This window comes from Taudactylus pleione, unplaced genomic scaffold, assembly GCF_031769625.1.
Source record: "Taudactylus pleione unplaced genomic scaffold, aTauple2 ptg000026l, whole genome shotgun sequence".
NCBI classification, from domain to species: Eukaryota; Metazoa; Chordata; class Amphibia; order Anura; family Myobatrachidae; genus Taudactylus; species Taudactylus pleione.
Window position 1 is genome coordinate 38188694 of NW_028284428.1, and position 19968 is coordinate 38208661.

Below are 19968 nucleotides of genomic sequence, written 5' to 3' on the forward strand. Positions count from 1 at the left end.
TAATAACAGAGCTCACTCTGTGACCACTAGTAATGGCAGTCTCTGAATGGCCACTAATAGCAGAGCTCACTCTGTGACCACTATTAATGGCAGTCTCTGGATGGCCACTAAAAACAGAGCTCACTCTGTGACCACTAGTAATGGCAGCCTGTGGATGGCCACTAATAACAGCAGTCACTCTGTGACCACTAATAACGGCAGTCTGTGGATGGCCACTAATAACAGCAGTCACTCTGTGACCACTAGTAATGTCAGTCTCTGAATTCCCACTAATAACAGCTCATTCTGTGACCACTAGTAACGTCAGTCTCTGGATGGCCACTAATAACAGAGGGCCTGATTCAGAGCCGCTCGTAAGCGGCTGCTCGTTTGCTCCCAGCGATGTTCGCACAACTGCGCATGCGTATGGGTTGTAATACGCATGCGCGAACCAGTCATTGCAGTCAGAAATTGTGTGCTCGCAAAATAGCAAATGCCTTCTAATTTGAGTGACAGGATGAGGCGTTTGTGGGTGGTAACAGGGGAAGGTGCTTGAAAACGGGGAGTGAAGATCCGAACGCAGGCGTGCCAAACGGTCAAAACGGGTGTTTTAAGGGTGTGCATAATTAACAAAGCAGCGTCATCGACCACGTCACTTGGTTGTCTTTTAGCCTGAACTGCTCGCATGATTGCGGTAGGAAAATCCTACCACAAGCACTGCGAGCAGTTCATACGCCTTTCGATGTAGTCGATTAATCTAATAAATAGCGGAGATGACGTAGGATGCGAGCGGCCAGGGGGCGTTTTATAAAAAATAGCGAGCGCATGTTTCGTTCGCTCGTTCAGACATAGAGGCATCAACAGACCGCAAAGAGCGAGCGCTCTATTTAAATATTCGTCCCCTTTTTCTGAACGAGCGAGCGCAAATAGCGTCCGGCTCTGAATCAGGCCCAGAGCTTACTCTGTGACCACTAGTAATGGCAGTCTCTGGATGGCCACTAATAACAGAGCTCATTCTGTGACCACTAGCAACGTCAGTCTCTGGATTCCCACTAATAACAGAGCTCACTCTGTGACCACTAGTAATGGCAGTCTCTGGATGGCCACTAATAACAGAGCTCATTCTGTGACCACTAGCAACGTCAGTCTCTGGATTCCCACTAATAACAGAGCTCATTCTGTGACCACTAATAATGGCAGTCTCTCGTGGCCAATAATAACAGCAGTCACTCTGTGACCACTAGTAACGTCAGTCTCTGGATGGCAACTAATGACAGAGCTCATTCTGTGACCACTAGTAATGGCAGTCTCTGGATAGTCACTAATAACAGAGGTCATTCTGTGACCACTAGCAATGTCAGTCTCTGGATGGCCACTAATAACAGAGCTCATTCTGTGACCACTAGTAACGTCAGTCTCTGGATGGCCACTAATAACAGAGCTCATTCTGTAACCAGTAATAACGGCAGTCTCGTGGCCACTAATAACAGCAGTTCATCTGTGACTACTAGTAACATCAGTCTCTGGATGGCCACTAATAACAGAGAAGGGCTGACTCTGCAACCACTATTAACTGCACTTGCTCTCCTTGGCCACTAGTAACAGCAGTCACTCTGTAACCACTAGTAATGTCAGTCTCTGGATGGCCACTAATGACAGAGCTCACTCTGTGACCACTAGTAAAGGCACTTTCAGGGTGGCCACTAATAACAGAGCTCACTCTGTGACCACTAGTAATGGCAGTCTCTGAATGGCCACTAATAGCAGAGCTCACTCTGTGACCACTATTAATGGCAGTCTCTGGATGGCCACTAAAAACAGAGCTCACTCTGTGACCACTAGTAATGGCAGTCTGTGGATGGCCTCTAATAACAGCAGTCACTCTGTGACCACTAATAACGGCAGTCTCTCGTGGCCACTAATAACAGAGCACACTCTGTGACCACTAGTAATGGCAGTATCTGGGTGGCCACTAATAACAGAGCTCATTCTGTAACCACTAATAATGGCAGTCTCTCGTGGCCACTAATAACAGCAGTCACTCTGTGACTACTAGTAACGTCAATCTCTGGATGGCCACTAATGACAGAGCTCATTCTGTGACCATTAGTAATGGCAGTCTCTGGATAGCCACTAATAACAGAGCTCATTCTGTGACCACTAGTAACTTCAGTCTCTGGATGGCCACTAATAACAGAGCTCATTCTGTTACCACTGCTAATGGCAGTCTCTGGGTGGGCACTAATAACAGAGCTCATTCTGTGTCCACTAGTAATGGCAGTCTCTGGATGGCCACTAATAACAGAGCTCATTCTATGACCACTAGTAACGTCAGTCTGTGGATGGCCACTAATAACAGAGCTCACTCTGTGACCACTAGTAATGGCAGTCTCTGGATGGCCACTAATAACAGAGCTCATTCTATGACCACTAGTAACATCAGTCTCTGGATGGCCACTAATAACAGAGCTCATTCTGTAACCAGTAATAACGGCAGTCTCGTGGCCACTAATAACAGCAGTTCATCTGTGACTACTAGTAACATCAGTCTCTGGATGGCCACTAATAACAGAGAAGAGCTGACTCTGCAACCACTATTAACTGCACTTGCTCTCCTTGGCCACTAGTAACAGCAGTCACTCTGTAACCACTAGTAATGTCAGTCTCTGGATGGCCACTAATGACAGAGCTCACTCTGTGACCACTAGTAAAGGCAGTCTCTGGGTGGCCACTAATAACAGAGCTCACTCTGTGACCACTAGTAATGGCAGTCTCTGGATGGCCACTAATAACAGAGCTCACTCTGTGACCACTAGTAACGTCAGTCTCTGGATGGCCACTAATAACAGAGCTCACTCTGTGACCACTAATAATGGCAGTCTCTCGTGGCCAATAATAACAGCAGTCACTCTGTGACCACTAGTAACGTCAGTCTCTGGATGGCCACAAATGACAGAGCTCATTCTGTGACCACTAGTAATGGCAGTCTCTGGATAGTCACTAATAACAGAGGTCATTCTGTGACCACTAGTTATGTCAGTCTCTGGATGGCCACTAATAACAGAGCTCGTTCAGTGACCACTAGTAACGTCAGTCTCTGGATGGCCACTAATAACAGAGCTCATTCTGTAACCACTAATAACGGCAGTCTCTCATGGCCACTAATAACAGCAGTTCATCTGTGACTACTAGTAACATCAGTCTCTGGATGGCCACTAATAACAGAGAAGAGCTGACTCTGCAACCACTATTAACTGCACTTGCTCTCCTTGGCCACTAGTAACAGCAGTCACTCTGTAACCACTAGTAATGTCAGTCTCTGGATGGCCACTAATGACAGAGCTCACTCTGTGACCACTAGTAAAGGCAGTCTCTGGGTGGCCACTAATAACAGAGCTCACTCTGTGACCACTAGTAATGGCAGTCTCTGAATGGCCACTAATAGCAGAGCTCACTCTGTGACCACTATTAATGGCAGTCTCTGGATGGCCACTAAAAACAGAGCTCACTCTGTGACCACTAGTAATGGCAGCCTGTGGATGGCCACTAATAACAGCAGTCACTCTGTGACCACTAATAACGGCAGTCTGTGGATGGCCACTAATAACAGCAGTCACTCTGTGACCACTAGTAATGTCAGTCTCTGAATTCCCACTAATAACAGAGCTCATTCTGTGACCACTAGTAACGTCAGTCTCTGGATGGCCACTAATAACAGAGGGCCTGATTCAGAGCCGCTCGTAAGCGGCTGCTCGTTTGCTCCCAGCGATGTTCGCACAACTGCGCATGCGTATGGGTTGTAATACGCATGCGCGAACCAGTCATTGCAGTCAGAAATTGTGTGCTCGCAAAATAGCAAATGCCTTCTAATTTGAGTGACAGGATGAGGCGTTTGTGGGTGGTAACAGGGGAAGGTGCTTGAAAACGGGGAGTGAAGATCCGAACGCAGGCGTGCCAAACGGTCAAAACGGGTGTTTTAAGGGTGTGCATAATTAACAAAGCAGCGTCATCGACCACGTCACTTGGTTGTCTTTTAGCCTGAACTGCTCGCATGATTGCGGTAGGAAAATCCTACCACAAGCACTGCGAGCAGTTCATACGCCTTTCGATGTAGTCGATTAATCTAATAAATAGCGGAGATGACGTAGGATGCGAGCGGCCAGGGGGAGTTTTATAAAAAATAGCGAGCGCATGTTTCGTTCGCTCGTTCAGACATAGAGGCATCAACAGACCGCAAAGAGCGAGCGCTCTATTTAAATATTCGTCCCCTTTTTCTGAACGAGCGAGCGCAAATAGCGTCCGGCTCTGAATCAGGCCCAGAGCTTACTCTGTGACCACTAGTAATGCCAGTCTCTGGATGGCCACTAATAACAGAGCTCATTCTGTGACCACTAGCAACGTCAGTCTCTGGATTCCCACTAATAACAGAGCTCATTCTGTGACCACTAGTAACGTCAGTCTCTGGATGGCCACTAATAACAGAGCTCACTCTGTGACCACTAGTAACGTCAGTCTCTGGATGGCCACTAATAACAGAGCTCACTCTGTGACCACTAATAATGGCAGTCTCTCGTGGCCAATAATAACAGCAGTCACTCTGTGACCACTAGTAACGTCAGTCTCTGGATGGCCACTAATGACAGAGCTCATTCTGTGACCACTAGTAACGTCAGTCTCTGGATGGCCACTAATAACAGAGCTCATTCAGTGACCACTAGTAACGTCAGTCTCTGGATGGCCACTAATAACAGAGCTCATTCTGTAACCACTAATAACGGCAGTCTCTCATGGCCACTAATAACAGCAGTTCATCTGTGACTACTAGTAACATCAGTCTCTGGATGGCCACTAATAACAGAGAAGAGCTGACTCTGCAACCACTATTAACTGCACTTGCTCTCCTTGGCCACTAGTAACAGCAGTCACTCTGTAACCACTAGTAATGTCAGTCTCTGGATGGCCACTAATGACAGAGCTCACTCTGTGACCACTAGTAAAGGCAGTCTCTGGGTGGCCACTAATAACAGAGCTCACTCTGTGACCACTAGTAATGGCAGTCTCTGAATGGCCACTAATAGCAGAGCTCACTCTGTGACCACTATTAATGGCAGTCTCTGGATGGCCACTAAAAACAGAGCTCACTCTGTGACCACTAGTAATGGCAGCCTGTGGATGGCCACTAATAACAGCAGTCACTCTGTGACCACTAATAACGGCAGTCTGTGGATGGCCACTAATAACAGCAGTCACTCTGTGACCACTAGTAATGTCAGTCTCTGAATTCCCACTAATAACAGAGCTCATTCTGTGACCACTAGTAACGTCAGTCTCTGGATGGCCACTAATAACAGAGGGCCTGATTCAGAGCCGCTCGTAAGCGGCTGCTCGTTTGCTCCCAGCGATGTTCGCACAACTGCGCATGCGTATGGGTTGTAATACGCATGCGCGAACCAGTCATTGCAGTCAGAAATTGTGTGCTCGCAAAATAGCAAATGCCTGCTAATTTGAGTGACAGGATGAGGCGTTTGTGGGTGGTAACAGGGGAAGGTGCTTGAAAACGGGGAGTGAAGATCCGAACGCAGGCGTGCCAAACGGTCAAAACGGGTGTTTTAAGGGTGTGCGTAATTAACAAAGCAGCGTCATCGACCACGTCACTTGGTTGTCTTTTAGCCTGAACTGCTCGCATGATTGCGGTAGGAAAATCCTACCACAAGCACTGCGAGCAGTTCATACGCCTTTCGATGTAGTCGATTAATCTAATAAATAGCGGAGATGACGTAGGATGCGAGCGGCCAGGGGGCGTTTTATAAAAAATAGCGAGCGCATGTTTCGTTCACTCGTTCAGACATAGAGGCATCAACAGACCGCAAAGAGCGAGCGCTCTATTTAAATATTCGTCCCCTTTTTCTGAACGAGCGAGCGCAAATAGCGTCCGGCTCTGAATCAGGCCCAGAGCTCACTCTGTGACCACTAGTAATGCCAGTCTCTGGATGGCCACTAATAACAGAGCTCATTCTGTGACCACTAGCAACGTCAGTCTCTGGATTCCCACTAATAACAGAGCTCATTCTGTGACCACTAGTAACGTCAGTCTCTGGATGGCCACTAATAACAGAGCTCACTCTGTGACCACTAGTAACGTCAGTCTCTGGATGGCCACTAATAACAGAGCTCACTCTGTGACCACTAATAATGGCAGTCTCTCGTGGCCAATAATAACAGCAGTCACTCTGTGACCACTAGTAACGTCAGTCTCTGGATGGCCACTAATGACAGAGCTCATTCTGTGACCACTAGTAATGTCAGTCTCTGGATAGTCACTAATAACAGAGGTCATTCTGTGACCACTAGTTATGTCAGTCTCTGGATGGCCACTAATAACAGAGCTCATTCAGTGACCACTAGTAACGTCAGTCTCTGGATGGCCACTAATAACAGAGCTCATTCTGTAACCACTAATAACGGCAGTCTCTCATGGCCACTAATAACAGCAGTTCATCTGTGACTACTAGTAACATCAGTCTCTGGATGGCCACTAATAACAGAGAAGAGCTGACTCTGCAACCACTATTAACTGCACTTGCTCTCCTTGGCCACTAGTAACAGCAGTCACTCTGTAACCACTAGTAATGTCAGTCTCTGGATGGCCACTAATGACAGAGCTCACTCTGTGACCACTAGTAAAGGCAGTCTCTGGGTGGCCACTAATAACAGAGCTCACTCTGTGACCACTAGTAATGGCAGTATCTGAATGGCCACTAATAGCAGAGCTCACTCTGTGACCACTATTAATGGCAGTCTCTGGATGGCCACTAAAAACAGAGCTCACTCTGTGACCACTAGTAATGGCAGCCTGTGGATGGCCACTAATAACAGCAGTCACTCTGTGACCACTAATAACGGCAGTCTGTGGATGGCCACTAATAACAGCAGTCACTCTGTGACCACTAGTAATGTCAGTCTATGAATTCCCACTAATAACAGAGCTCATTCTGTGACCACTAGTAACGTCAGTCTCTGGATGGCCACTAATAACAGAGGGCCTGATTCAGAGCCGCTCGCAAGCGGCTGCTCGTTTGCTCCCAGCGATGTTCGCACAACTGCGCATGCGTATGGGTTGTAATACGCATGCGCGAACCAGTCATTGCAGTCAGAAATTGTGTGCTCGCAAAATAGCAAATGCCTGCTAATTTGAGTGACAGGATGAGGCGTTTGTGGGTGGTAACAGGGGAAGGTGCTTGAAAACGGGGAGTGAAGATCCGAACGCAGGCGTGCCAAACGGTCAAAACGGGTGTTTTAAGGGTGTGCATAATTAACAAAGCAGCGTCATCGACCACGTCACTTGGTTGTCTTTTAGCCTGAACTGCTCGCATGATTGCGGTAGGAAAATCCTACCACAAGCACTGCGAGCAGTTCATACGCCTTTCGATGTAGTCGATTAATCTAATAAATAGCGGAGATGACGTAGGATGCGAGCGGCCAGGGGGCGTTTTATAAAAAATAGCGAGCGCATGTTTCGTTCGCTCGTTCAGACATAGAGGCATCAACAGACCGCAAAGAGCGAGCGCTCTATTTAAATATTCGGCCCCTTTTTCTGAACGAGCGAGCGCAAATAGCGTCCGGCTCTGAATCAGGCCCAGAGCTCACTCTGTGACCACTAGTAATGGCAGTCTCTGGATGGCCACTAATAACAGAGCTCATTCTGTGACCACTAGCAACGTCAGTCTCTGGATTCCCACTAATAACAGAGCTCATTCTGTGACCACTAATAATGGCAGTCTCTCGTGGCCAATAATAACAGCAGTCACTCTGTGACCACTAGTAACGTCAGTCTCTGGATGGCAACTAATGACAGAGCTCATTCTGTGACCACTAGTAATGGCAGTCTCTGGATAGTCACTAATAACAGAGGTCATTCTGTGACCACTAGTAATGTCAGTCTCTGGATGGCCACTAATAACAGAGCTCATTCTGTGACCACTAGTAACGTCAGTCTCTGGATGGCCACTAATAACAGAGCTCATTCTGTAACCAGTAATAACGGCAGTCTCGTGGCCACTAATAACAGCAGTTCATCTGTAACTACTAGTAACATCAGTCTCTGGATGGCCACTAATAACAGAGAAGAGCTGACTCTGCAACCACTATTAACTGCACTTGCTCTCCTTGGCCACTAGTAACAGCAGTCACTCTGTAACCACTAGTAATGTCAGTCTCTGGATGGCCACTAATGACAGAGCTCACTCTGTGACCACTAGTAAAGGCAGTCTCTGGGTGGCCACTAATAACAGAGCTCACTCTGTGACCACTAGTAATGGCAGTCTCTGAATGGCCACTAATAGCAGAGCTCACTCTGTGACCACTATTAATGGCAGTCTCTGGATGGCCACTAAAAACAGAGCTCACTCTGTGACCACTAGTAATGGCAGTCTGTGGATGGCCTCTAATAACAGCAGTCACTCTGTGACCACTAATAACGGCAGTCTCTCGTGGCCACTAATAACAGAGCACACTCTGTGACCACTAGTAATGGCAGTCTCTGGGTGGCCACTAATAACAGAGCTCATTCTGTAACCACTAATAATGGCAGTCTCTCGTGGCCACTAATAACAGCAGTCACTCTGTGACTACTAGTAACGTCAATCTCTGGATGGCCACTAATGACAGAGCTCATTCTGTGACCATTAGTAATGGCAGTCTCTGGATAGCCACTAATAACAGAGCTCATTCTGTGACCACTAGTAACTTCAGTCTCTGGATGGCCACTAATAACAGAGCTCATTCTGTTACCACTGCTAATGGCAGTCTCTGGGTGGCCACTAATAACAGAGCTCATTCTGTAACCACTAATAATGGCAGTCTCTCGTGGCCACTAATAACAGCAGTCACTCTGTGACTACTAGTAACGTCAATCTCTGGATGGCCACTAATGACAGAGCTCATTCTGTGACCATTAGTAATGGCAGTCTCTGGATAGCCACTAATAACAGAGCTCATTCTGTGACCACTAGTAACTTCAGTCTCTGGATGGCCACTAATAACAGAGCTCATTCTGTTACCACTGCTAATGGCAGTCTCTGGGTGGGCACTAATAACAGAGCTCATTCTGTGTCCACTAGTAATGGCAGTCTCTGGATGGCCACTAATAACAGAGCTCATTCTATGACCACTAGTAACGTCAGTCTGTGGATGGCCACTAATAACAGAGCTCACTCTGTGGCCACTAGTAATGGCAGTCTCTGGATGGCCACTAATAACAGAGCTCATTCTATGACCACTAGTAACGTCAGTCTCTGGATGGCCACTAATAACAGAGCTCATTCTGTGACCACTAGTAACGTCAGTCTCTGGATGGCCACAAATAACAGAGCTCACTCTGTGACCACTAGTAATGGCAGTCTGTGGATGGCCACTAATAACAGCAGTCACTCTGTGACCACTAATAACGGCAGTCTCTAGTGGCCACTAATAACAGAGCTCATTCTGTGACCACTAGTAATGCCAGTCTTTGGATGGCCATTAATAACAGAGCTCATTCTGTAACCACTAATAACGGCAGTCTCTCATGACCACTCGTAACAGCAGTCCTGGATGGCCACTATTAACAGCAGTCACTCTGTGATCACTAGTATCGTCAGTCTCTGGATGGCCACTAATGAGAGAGCTCATTCTGTGACCACTAGTAATGGCAGTCTCTGGATGGCCACTTATAACAGAGCTCACTCTGTGACCACTTATAACGACAATCTCTGGATGGCCTCTAATAACAGAGGGCCTGATTCAGAGCCGCTCGTAAGCAGCCACTCGTTCGCTATGAGCGATGTTCGCACAACTGCGCATGCGTATGGATCGTAATGCTCATACACAAACCAGTCATTGCGGTCGGAAATCTTGGGCTCGCAAAACAACGAGGGGCTGCTACTGGATATGACGTGGGATGCGAACGGCAAAGGGGCATCTTTACAAAATAATGAGCACATTTTTCGTGAGCTCGCTCAGACATTCAGGCGTCAACAAACCGCAAAGAGCGAGCGCTCAATTTAAATAGCCGGCCCCTTTTTTGGAACGACCATCCGCAAGTAGCATCCGGGTCTGAATCAGGCCCATAGCTCACTCTGTGACCACTAGAAACTTCAGTCTCTGGGTGGCCACTAATAACAGAGCTAACTCTGTGGCCACTAGAAACTTTAGTCTCTGGATGGCCACTAATAACAGAGCTCATTCTGTGACCACCAGTAATGGCAGTCTCTGGATGGCCACTAATAACAGAGGTCATTCTATGACCACTAGTAACGTCAGTCTCTGGATTCCCACTAATAACAGAGCTTATTCTGTGACCACTAGTAACGTCAGTCTCTGGTTGGCCACTAATAACAGAGCTCATTCTGTGACCACTAGTAACGTCAGTCTCTGGATGGCCACTAATAACAGAGCTCATTCTGTAACCACTAATAACGGCAGTCTCTCGTGGCCACTAATAACAGCAGTCACTCTGTGACTACTAGTAACGTCAGTCTCTGGATGGCCACTAATAACAGAGCTCATTCTGTAACCACTAATAACGGCAGTCTCTCGTGGCCACTAATAACAGCAGTTCATCTGTGACTACTAGTAACGTCAGTCTCTGGATGGCCACTAATAACAGAGAAGAGCTGACTCTGCAACCACTATTAACTGCACTTGCTCTTTTTGTCCACTAGTAACAGCAGTCACTCTGTAACCACAAGTAACAGCAGTCACTCTGTTTACATTTATATTTTTCATTTGGGTTAATATGTGACAATGGAAAATGTGTATATACCTGGTTAATACCTGTCATCTACATTTTGATTATCTACTGTTGGATACTATAATTATTTTTTATTTTTTGTAGCATGTGTCAGCTAACCGTGCTAACGATATAGGGCCTGATTCAGACCCACTCGCGAGCGGCTGTCCGCTCGCAAGTGGGTCGATGTTATGGACTGAGCATGCGCACGACGGAGGGAGCTCCGTCGTGCGCATGCGCCAGACGCGACGAGCGAAGGAAAGTCCTTCGCTAGTTGTGTCCGATCAAAGGGGGCGTGCTGTCAATGTTGATTGACAGCACGCCCCCTTTGGTGGGCGTGCCGGGGGCGTGCCTCCCTGACGGGGGCGTTTCCACGGGAATGCCTCCCGTCAGAAGCCGGCCCACTGACATCACTAGTGATGTCAGTGGGAGTGATTTTGGCTCTGATAGAGCCAAAATCACTCCGGAGCTTGCGGTTGAAAACCTCAACCGCAGGCTCCGGCTCGCAATTTCGATGGTCGCGATGGTCTCGACCATCGCGGCCATCACAAAGCACGCTCGTATAGCCTGTGGGTGGTGACCCACAGCTATACGAGCGTCCAGGAGGACGCTCCATGAAAATGGAGCCCGGCCCTCATTCAGAGCGTGCGCTCTGCTCAGAGCGTACGGCTCTGAATGAGGGCCATAATCTGTTTACAATATAGTGGCCCTAATGTGATAATTGATTATATGCCTCCTTACTTCTGTGTACATTCTGCTCATGTCAGTAATTTTACAGGTTTGTATATATCAATTAGAGGTAACTGCCATACTTGTGGGAACCACATGTGAGGTTTGGACTGATTGCAGCTAAATGACCATTGTTGCTTCATTTTGTTAACAAATAGTCAATAAAATGTGTCTCGAAAGCACTATTCTTGTGTTTAATGTATTTTGCAATTGTTTTCTGAAGAATTAAAGATATTGTGATGCCTGTGGATGTGTGTTCACAAATGATAGCATGATATTGATAGATTGATTGTTTATTTTATCATAAATTGTGGCGCTGTTTATTACCATGTTATTACTGACTGCATATTGTTTCCCAGCAACAGCAGCCCTTTTTTTATAACATCACTATTTTTATCTTATAATACATCTGATTTTCCAGTCATGGTGTTGGCGTTACATACACCAGTTGTTGTTGAACTGCAAGTCATAGCATTTACTGCAGGCAATGATTAGCAGGAGTGGCCGGTGTGGTGTGCTGGATATTTTGCCTGTAAAATCAGTAAAATTGTAAGAACAAAGTAAGAGATTTACTATCCTGCGGTTTGGAGGCTGAAAAAATAAAACCACACCCATTGCGTTGTGGTTGGCAAACCCCTAAACTGCAGGCGGTTTTATAAAATCACATGGTAAAAATTAAAACCGTCTACAAAAGCCAGCAGACAAGAACACTCAATGGATATTGATGCATGCTGGTACTTGTAGTAGATTACACTAGATTCTAACAAATTCTCCATGCTATTCAACATTGGACTGATCAAGACTAGATGCCATATTTCTAAAATATTGTATCCTAGACCAGATAATTCTAATTTCTTATCACTACTATTCGCAGCAATAGGAAATTACAGATCGCCAAGATGTATGAAGAAACACCCATAGGGACAGGGGCTCTGAAAGGAGCCCATCCCTGCAATGTGTAATAAGTGCAGAGATCACAAATGCAATCCTTTCACTTCTTCTCTAGGAGCCCCGTGCACTACTACACATGTCCGGTTAGCTGACTGCACATGCATGAGTGACTGGGAGGGATCCTAAGGATCTCTGGGGTCTATTTATCAAGCAGTGAAAAGTGTGGAGAAGTGGGCCAATGGAGAAGTTGCCCATGGCAACAAATCAGCTCCTACCTATTATTTTATAGACTGTACTTGATAAATGCTACTTCAAAGCTGATTGGTTGCTAAGGGCAACTTCTCTACTGGTCCACTTCTCCACACTTTGCACTGCTTGATAAATAGACCCCTTTATCCTGTAATTTTTGCTGAAAATAGCCTATAGGCTACAACTGCTAATGCCATCTAGCGATGACATTAACTACCAGGACCAAGCTCCGGAATGGTTTGGTATAGATATCTATGGGGGGCTGCTTTTGTGAGCAAAAACGGGGGCCCACAGATGTCCAATATCTGCTTCGCTTCCCTGTACATGAATGGTGATGCACTGGCGTCACGGGGGGTGTGGGCCGCACCTGGGTGTCACCAGCCGAGGGGGTGACACCAAAGTGTTGGCTCCCCCTTAGTAACAGGAGCCGGGTGCTGCGTTACGTGCAGCACTCGGCTCCTAGCACAGTGTGTGAGCCGGCACTTCACACAGGCTGGTCAGCGAGGGCAGCATGCACCTCCGGCACCCCCGGTGGGACAGAAAACGGGTGTTCTGACCGCGAAGCCTTGCCCCCACCCACGAGGCCACGCCCCCTTATTTGCCGGTGCACGGCACCACCGCATGCAGTAAAAGCTCCCACCACTGCCCGCACTGGGTGCAAAGACAGGTAGGGATGCCACTGTGCTGATTTCAGTGTCGGCTGCGGCATGAAGGGCCCACCAGGGGCATGCAGTGGTAGGGACCCATGCTTAAGTGGTGTGGCCAGTCACCACAGGGGATGTGTTCATCTATCATAGAAGCATTATGGAGGACAGCCTGCAGACAACATGGATACTACAGTGTATGTTCTAGGCCCCTTTATGTTCTAGGCCCCTTTAGTAAATACTGATAGTTCATGCTATTGGAACTGTAGTGAATACACCATAGTCCTGGGAATGCAGTATAATGTAGCATATGTGTAGTAATAATAATAAAGCACATGATGGGGGACCCCTGTACATACCAGCCAGCGTCTAAAACTCAATGAGAACTGCATTAGATCTAGTAAAGGCCAAATATTATTACCACTGGGATGATTTAAGTTTTGATTTCTATATTCTCAATTTGCAATATGCTATATTTTAAATGTTATTTTCACACCAGAAAACAGAGGGGGTGGGTTTCACCAGGGATTTCCCCTATACCCCTGTAGGCTAGTCCAAAACTGGCCAGGGAAACTTAATATTTGCGGATACCCCTCGAAAACGGGTGTTTTTAGGGGGTCTCCTGCAAATATTTTTGGGGGATCTTCTGCAAATATTAATTAATACATAAGCCCCTAGGTGGGCCTAGTTGTTTGCATGGGGGCCCCTCTAGGGGATTGTGCCTGATGCTTAGTAGCACAGGGCTTGTCTAAAATAGAAGGGAGGGTTTTTTTTTATTTTTTATTTATACCACTTTTACCCAGCATTTGGGTGCCGGGTCATTTTGCCGGTCCCAGCCTGAACCCCAGTTCAGACAGAAAACCAATTTACCGGGTCAAACATTTCTACCCGGTAATTTGCTGAATAACACGGGTATATTTCTTCTGTCTGAAAGGATCAACCCTGGTCAAAATTCCCGGGTCTCCGACCATGGCAAATTCCTGGGTCGAAGTCTCGTGAATTTCGACCCTTTCAGACAGAAGAAATACCCATGTTATTCAACAAATTACTGGGTCGAAATGTTTGACCCGGTAATTTGGATTACTGTCTGAAAGGGGAAAAGGGTATTAGTTTTTTATTGGATTTGTTTCTCATTCTGAAAAGCAAGATAACTGGCTGTGCCTTGAGCTTGTCTGCATGAACCATATCTAATTTGTATCACACAAAGCTGTGGTTTGCCATGTTCTTTGACAAATTGCTGTTTAATACATGTAATGATTTGTATATTTGATGATTAAAAATCAGGATGATGGTTTTAAAAAATGTGGTTTCATGTGCAGTTTACAAATCGTACATAAAATCTCTAAAAAACATTCTATTTCCCTCTTACATCTTCCTCCCATTCTCATGTCCAATAAGACTTTCCCCCACTATTTCCCACCTATTGAACTCTATGCCTCACCCTACTAGACTCTCCCGCTAACCTAAAAGCCTTCACCTCTTCATGTTAGCCTACCCTGCTCCTCTTTCAGACCTCATGTCCTATGTTTGCCTACCCTGCCCCTCCTTCAAACCTCATGTCCCATGTTTGCCTACCCTGCTCCTCCTTCAAACCTCATGTCCCATGTTTGCCTACCCTGCTCCTCTTTCAGACCTCATGTCCTATGTTTGCCTACCCTGCTCCTCTTTCAGACCTCATGTCCCATGTTTGCCTACCCTGCTCCTCTTTCAGACCTCATGTCCCATGTTTGCCTACCCTGCCCCTCCTTCAAACCTCATGTCCTATGTTTGCCTACCCTGCCCCTTCTTCAAACCTCATGTCCCATGTTTGCCTACCCTGCTCCTCCTTCAAACCTCATGTCCCATGCTTGCCTACCCTGCTACTCCTTCAAACCTCATGTCCCATATTTGCCTACCCTGACCCTCCTTCAAACCTCATGTCCCATGTTTGCCTACCCCGCTCCTCCTTCAAACCTCACGTCAATTTTATCTGTTTCCTACTGTACATCTACTGGTGTTGTATTTTTACATACTCTGTCTCATTATATCCTACCTCTAGAATGTAAGATTTCACATACAGGGTCCTTTTTACACTATAGTATAGGGGTTATATAATAAGTGCCGATTGTACTGAGCCGTTTGTTTTTCTGCGAGATTGCAGCTAAATTTAAAGAAGCAATCAGTTATAAGGCTGGTTCATCCTTATAACTGATTGCTTCTTTAAATTTAGCTGCAATCTCGCAGAAAAACAGATAGCTCTGTGAAATCGGCACCTACTGTATTAAATAACCTATTACATAACTACTACATAACCCCCTCTATCTCAGGTCAGTACACCTGGTCGGACCCTGATATCACATCGAATGCGGAACATTCTGTTTTTACACTCCATTTTATCAGTACCTTTATGATTTTGTTTATTCAAACACATTTTGAACACCATTGGTTTTTAGGAGTGCCGTCTCATTTTTCTTTACAATTGTGCTGCTGCCATGCATCGCTATAGGAAATCCTTGCCTATATATATATATATATATATATATATATATATATATATATATTTTTTTTTTTTTTTTTTACAAGCCTATCTTGAAATCAAAAAGAGTGCAAGTTGTGTGTTTAAAATGTGCTCAGTTTTGCTAAATATATTGCAATTCTGTTTTTAGGTCATTACATGGTCTGGAACGTATGACCCCAGAAGGGAACGAAGCAAGGTATTTCTTTTTTTAATTCATTTGATGACACATCTGTTTTTTAATGCATTCGACATAGGACTGTCTGACAGCTGTCTGGATTATTATTACAACACTGCTGGCACTGAACATCGCAGGATTTGACAGTTTGCATTGTCTGCTTGTAGAGAACATGATTTCCTATCTGGACAAAATGCAGTGTGAAAAACATTGGGGCTTTTCTTGCTAAAAACTTCATGTTAACAGAAAAGCGCCACTTATGTCAATGATATAAATTAAAACATTTATTTTTTTAAGAAGACCTGAAATTATAATTTTGGATTTTGTTCCATATATGCAAAAAACAGTGTAACAACTGGGCAACACTGTTTTCTCTAATATATTTTGGGGATTCACTGCTATAGTGTGGTTTCACTAAGCCTCCAAAACAGTGCAACTGCAGATGGAAATTATGACTTTTCCAAATATGCTTCAAAGAAGAATGTATGTATTAAGAAGAATAACAGCGTGTAGTTGCTCTTTGTCAGAAAGGAGCGTGGCCTAGTGGAAAAGGGGCCGGCATGGCAGCATACCCAAAGTTTTGTCACTCTCAGGGCGTGCCCAGCATTCCAGGAGATGCCAGGCTGCCTCCAGAGACTCTCCCCGTACTACCAACTCCTTCTCAGTGACCGGGAGATGGGCGATGAACAATAAAAGCTTGGGAAAATCTTTATTCTAAGGTAAAAATGTTGAGACGGTGCAGAACTTCTTGTGCACCCCTCCCAATAAATAATCGCACACTTGAAGGGGCATCATTTGGCCAATAAAGATATGTCAGTTTTCAGGTGAATTTCTCTAAAAAGCTTAATAATAGGCTAAATTATGTGGGACAGGGACCTTAGGGTGTTGTATTGACGGGAGAGGAGTTTTAGAACTTGCAGATGCGAGATAAAAAGTGTTTTTTTGTATAGAAATACTAAAAAACTACTATACAGATATTTTTCTGTATCCCAAGGTGCTGGAAAGACTGTAATTTGATGAAAAACACTTGCTGCTATCATTTTTCTACCATTGATAAAAAGTGCTAAAATCATACATTTCACACCTTTTAAAAGCCTCCAGTACTTTCCTTATGGCCACTAACAGCCTTCTATATAGCAGCCTTCTGTTAGCTCTTTTTTTAGGGTCCAGGATGGTTTTTCCACTTTTTCATGCACTTCTCCCAGATTACATTTTGCCACAACTACCGTAAATTGGCATTTCTCATTGAATCTCGCGTTTCTTGGGAGCGCGCATTCATGCCATGTATGCAAGTTTCACAAAACAAACTCACTTGTGCAAACTCCATTGGATTGACCCCTAAGTGATGCTCCAATAGGGCAAGAACTGATGTGATTAATTCAGTATTCTCTGGTGAGCACTATGTAAGATGTTAGTGCTATACACTCCACCTATACAATGACAAGGTGAGCCCTTTTTTGTAAAGTCAGTAAAAGATAATAATTGTAATTGCACAGCTATTTATTAATTGTCCACTGATCAGAGTAAGTGCTCATGATAAAAGGTCAGGGTAGAATAGAATGTAATCACATCGTATGCAAAAATATTATTGATATGGGCAGAGGCATCACAATGGGTGGTGACACCTGAGGCGGCACCTACCAACCCCTTGACCATGAGAATGGTGGCATGGCCTCATGCCAGTGAGGGAGATTCATTCACAAATTCATGAGATTCATTCACAAATCTCTTCCACCCCCCCAAATAGTGACTGGGAAGCCCCAGTCTCTCCCTGCAGAGTGAGGATGGTGGGCGCATGCATGCATCATTCATCACCGCTGCATTGGTGTTCAGTGACACTATTTGAGGGGGTGATACCAAAATAGAAGAGCAGCTCTGCTATTTTGGTGTCACCCGCTGCAGCTTGCACCTCCCTGCACCCCACTAGTGACGCCACTGGATTTGTGAGTTATAGGTTTTGGGGGGGTGGAATAGATTTGTGAATGAATCTCATGAATTTCTGACTACATTTAGCAAAAATATTTAATGCATTCTATTGCACTGAATATTTCCATTTGACCAAGTAAACAGCAATTTTGAAATGCTTAATGTTTCAACAAATTAGTGCCTCCAAGTTAATACTCTTAAAGGCGCCATAACAGGTAAGTCACTGCTAAACCACCAGGGAAGTTTTGTCAACATTCTAATCATGTTGACATTTCATCAGTGTCGAAATGCTGACCGTCGACCTAGGTCAATGTAGACATTACTTGCATGTCAACTTAATGACCATGTTGACATGATTAATGTCAACAACATATAACACATCTACACTGATGGCAAGTTGATATAGTAATTAACTAATTAAGATCTAAGCATGTGCCAGCCGGTTGCATAAAAAAGTAAACTTGATGTTTATACATACGTTACCATGCAGTGCTCTTTGATATTGTACTAAAGTAATTGTTTCTGTGCCACACAGGCTTGTGATATGTTTTTCTTTTCTATGTAGTGGGCTGCGTACACTTTGTTTTATGCCATGCAATTAACGCAATTTTTTGTTATTGTCTGAGGTTAATTGAAATATTGGCTTTGCTTCATATGTTTTATAAAACCAGTGCAGTTAATAGACTGTCGTTGTAAGATTTTTAATTAACTCTATATTACAATAGTGTCCTCGTTATTTTGCAAAATTCTAAATCTTTTACATTGTTCACTTTTGTATGAATAGAAACATAAAATATATTCCCCATCATTTAAGTTTCAAAAAACAGAAGGCACTTTGGGGCCTATTCATCAATAGTCCCCTTTCTTTGATGATACATATGATTTGTGTTGCTGTTTATCGTATCAATTAAAAATCCCTTATAGCTGCGATTTATCACACATCCTTGAGTGGTGACAATTACTTCTGCCGATATGTGTATGCACAAATAATACTTGTTGGTCTTCTGTTCTCATTATTATTTTTGTTTAATGCGTAAACCCTCCCTACATATCCTAACATGCCATCCCACTTAGCATTGGATCCAATCCTCTAGGGAGGGCATACTGCACCTGGGGATACCAGCAAGCAACCTCTTAGCCAGAGGACCAGGTGTTGACCGATTGCCGGCTGTACATCATACTTGCCTACTCTGCCAACGCGGCCGAGAGGCTCCAGAAAATCAGGTGGCGCTCCCAGTCGGCCCTGACCCCACTGTTTCCCCCACAATTCCTAGACAAAGCCCCGCAGCGGTGGGTCGATGATGTGATTGGCCCTGAATTGCGTCATCATGACCTCCCTACGCCGCACCACGCCCCCCGCTTGGCCGAACTGGCTGCCCCCATCCCGGAGGAGGTTGCCAGAATGTCGTCAAGCATGCTTTGCATGTGATGTTAGCCAAAAGGTATGCCAGATACCAGATGATCCAAAACACACTCCAAGATTGATAGGACATATCCTTAGTGCATCCATATGTTAATAGCTTTTAACTGGAAGAGATACAAACCACCAATCCAAACCAAAGCACTAATTACTAATAATTGGTAATATATAAACTACAGTAGTATAATTTATGACCACCCTATCAATCTAGCAGTACTTGCAACGCATGGACCTCATCTTCCTCAATACCTACCTATTTGGACCTGATTTAGAGATGTACACAATGCTGATTTTGGTACATTACCGTAGTGGCTCACAGCGACTATTTATGTAGCTACATCCCTGGCTAATTTCCTTTGGCTCTGCAGGCTTGGCTGCAGTATGTATTTAGCTTGACACTTAAATAAAGGCAAAAAACAAGCAGAGAGGAGTTTATGGGGAATATTTATCACGATCCGCATCGCAGATGCGAATTGGCTGTGATAAATTCGCCCAATATTGCAATGTGATATTTGAATACATGACAAGGATGTATAAAACATTGCATGCAGATACAGAGCTTGCGATAAAGCTCTGTCCCTGCGATTGCACTTCACATACTTTTCACTGTATTTTCCGCAAAAAATTGGGGAGATGGTGAGTTCCTGAGCAGCATTTTAAGCGCGTTATATTGGCTGTTAGATGTGTACA

The 19968-nt window shown here is 45.0% G+C and overlaps 1 protein-coding gene across 3 annotated transcripts in view; it reads left to right on the top strand.

Annotated features, from left to right (window-relative positions):
• Window positions 1-19968, top strand: part of LOC148539318 (uncharacterized) — an 896509-nt gene that overhangs the window by 682389 nt on the left and 194152 nt on the right. For all 3 annotated transcript variants that reach the window (XM_088451557.1, XM_088451554.1, XM_088451555.1), the window contains exon 10: window positions 15906-15953. In XM_088451557.1, the coding sequence (XP_088307683.1) occupies window positions 15906-15953 (48 nt within the window). The remainder of the gene's footprint in view (window positions 1-15905; window positions 15954-19968) is intronic.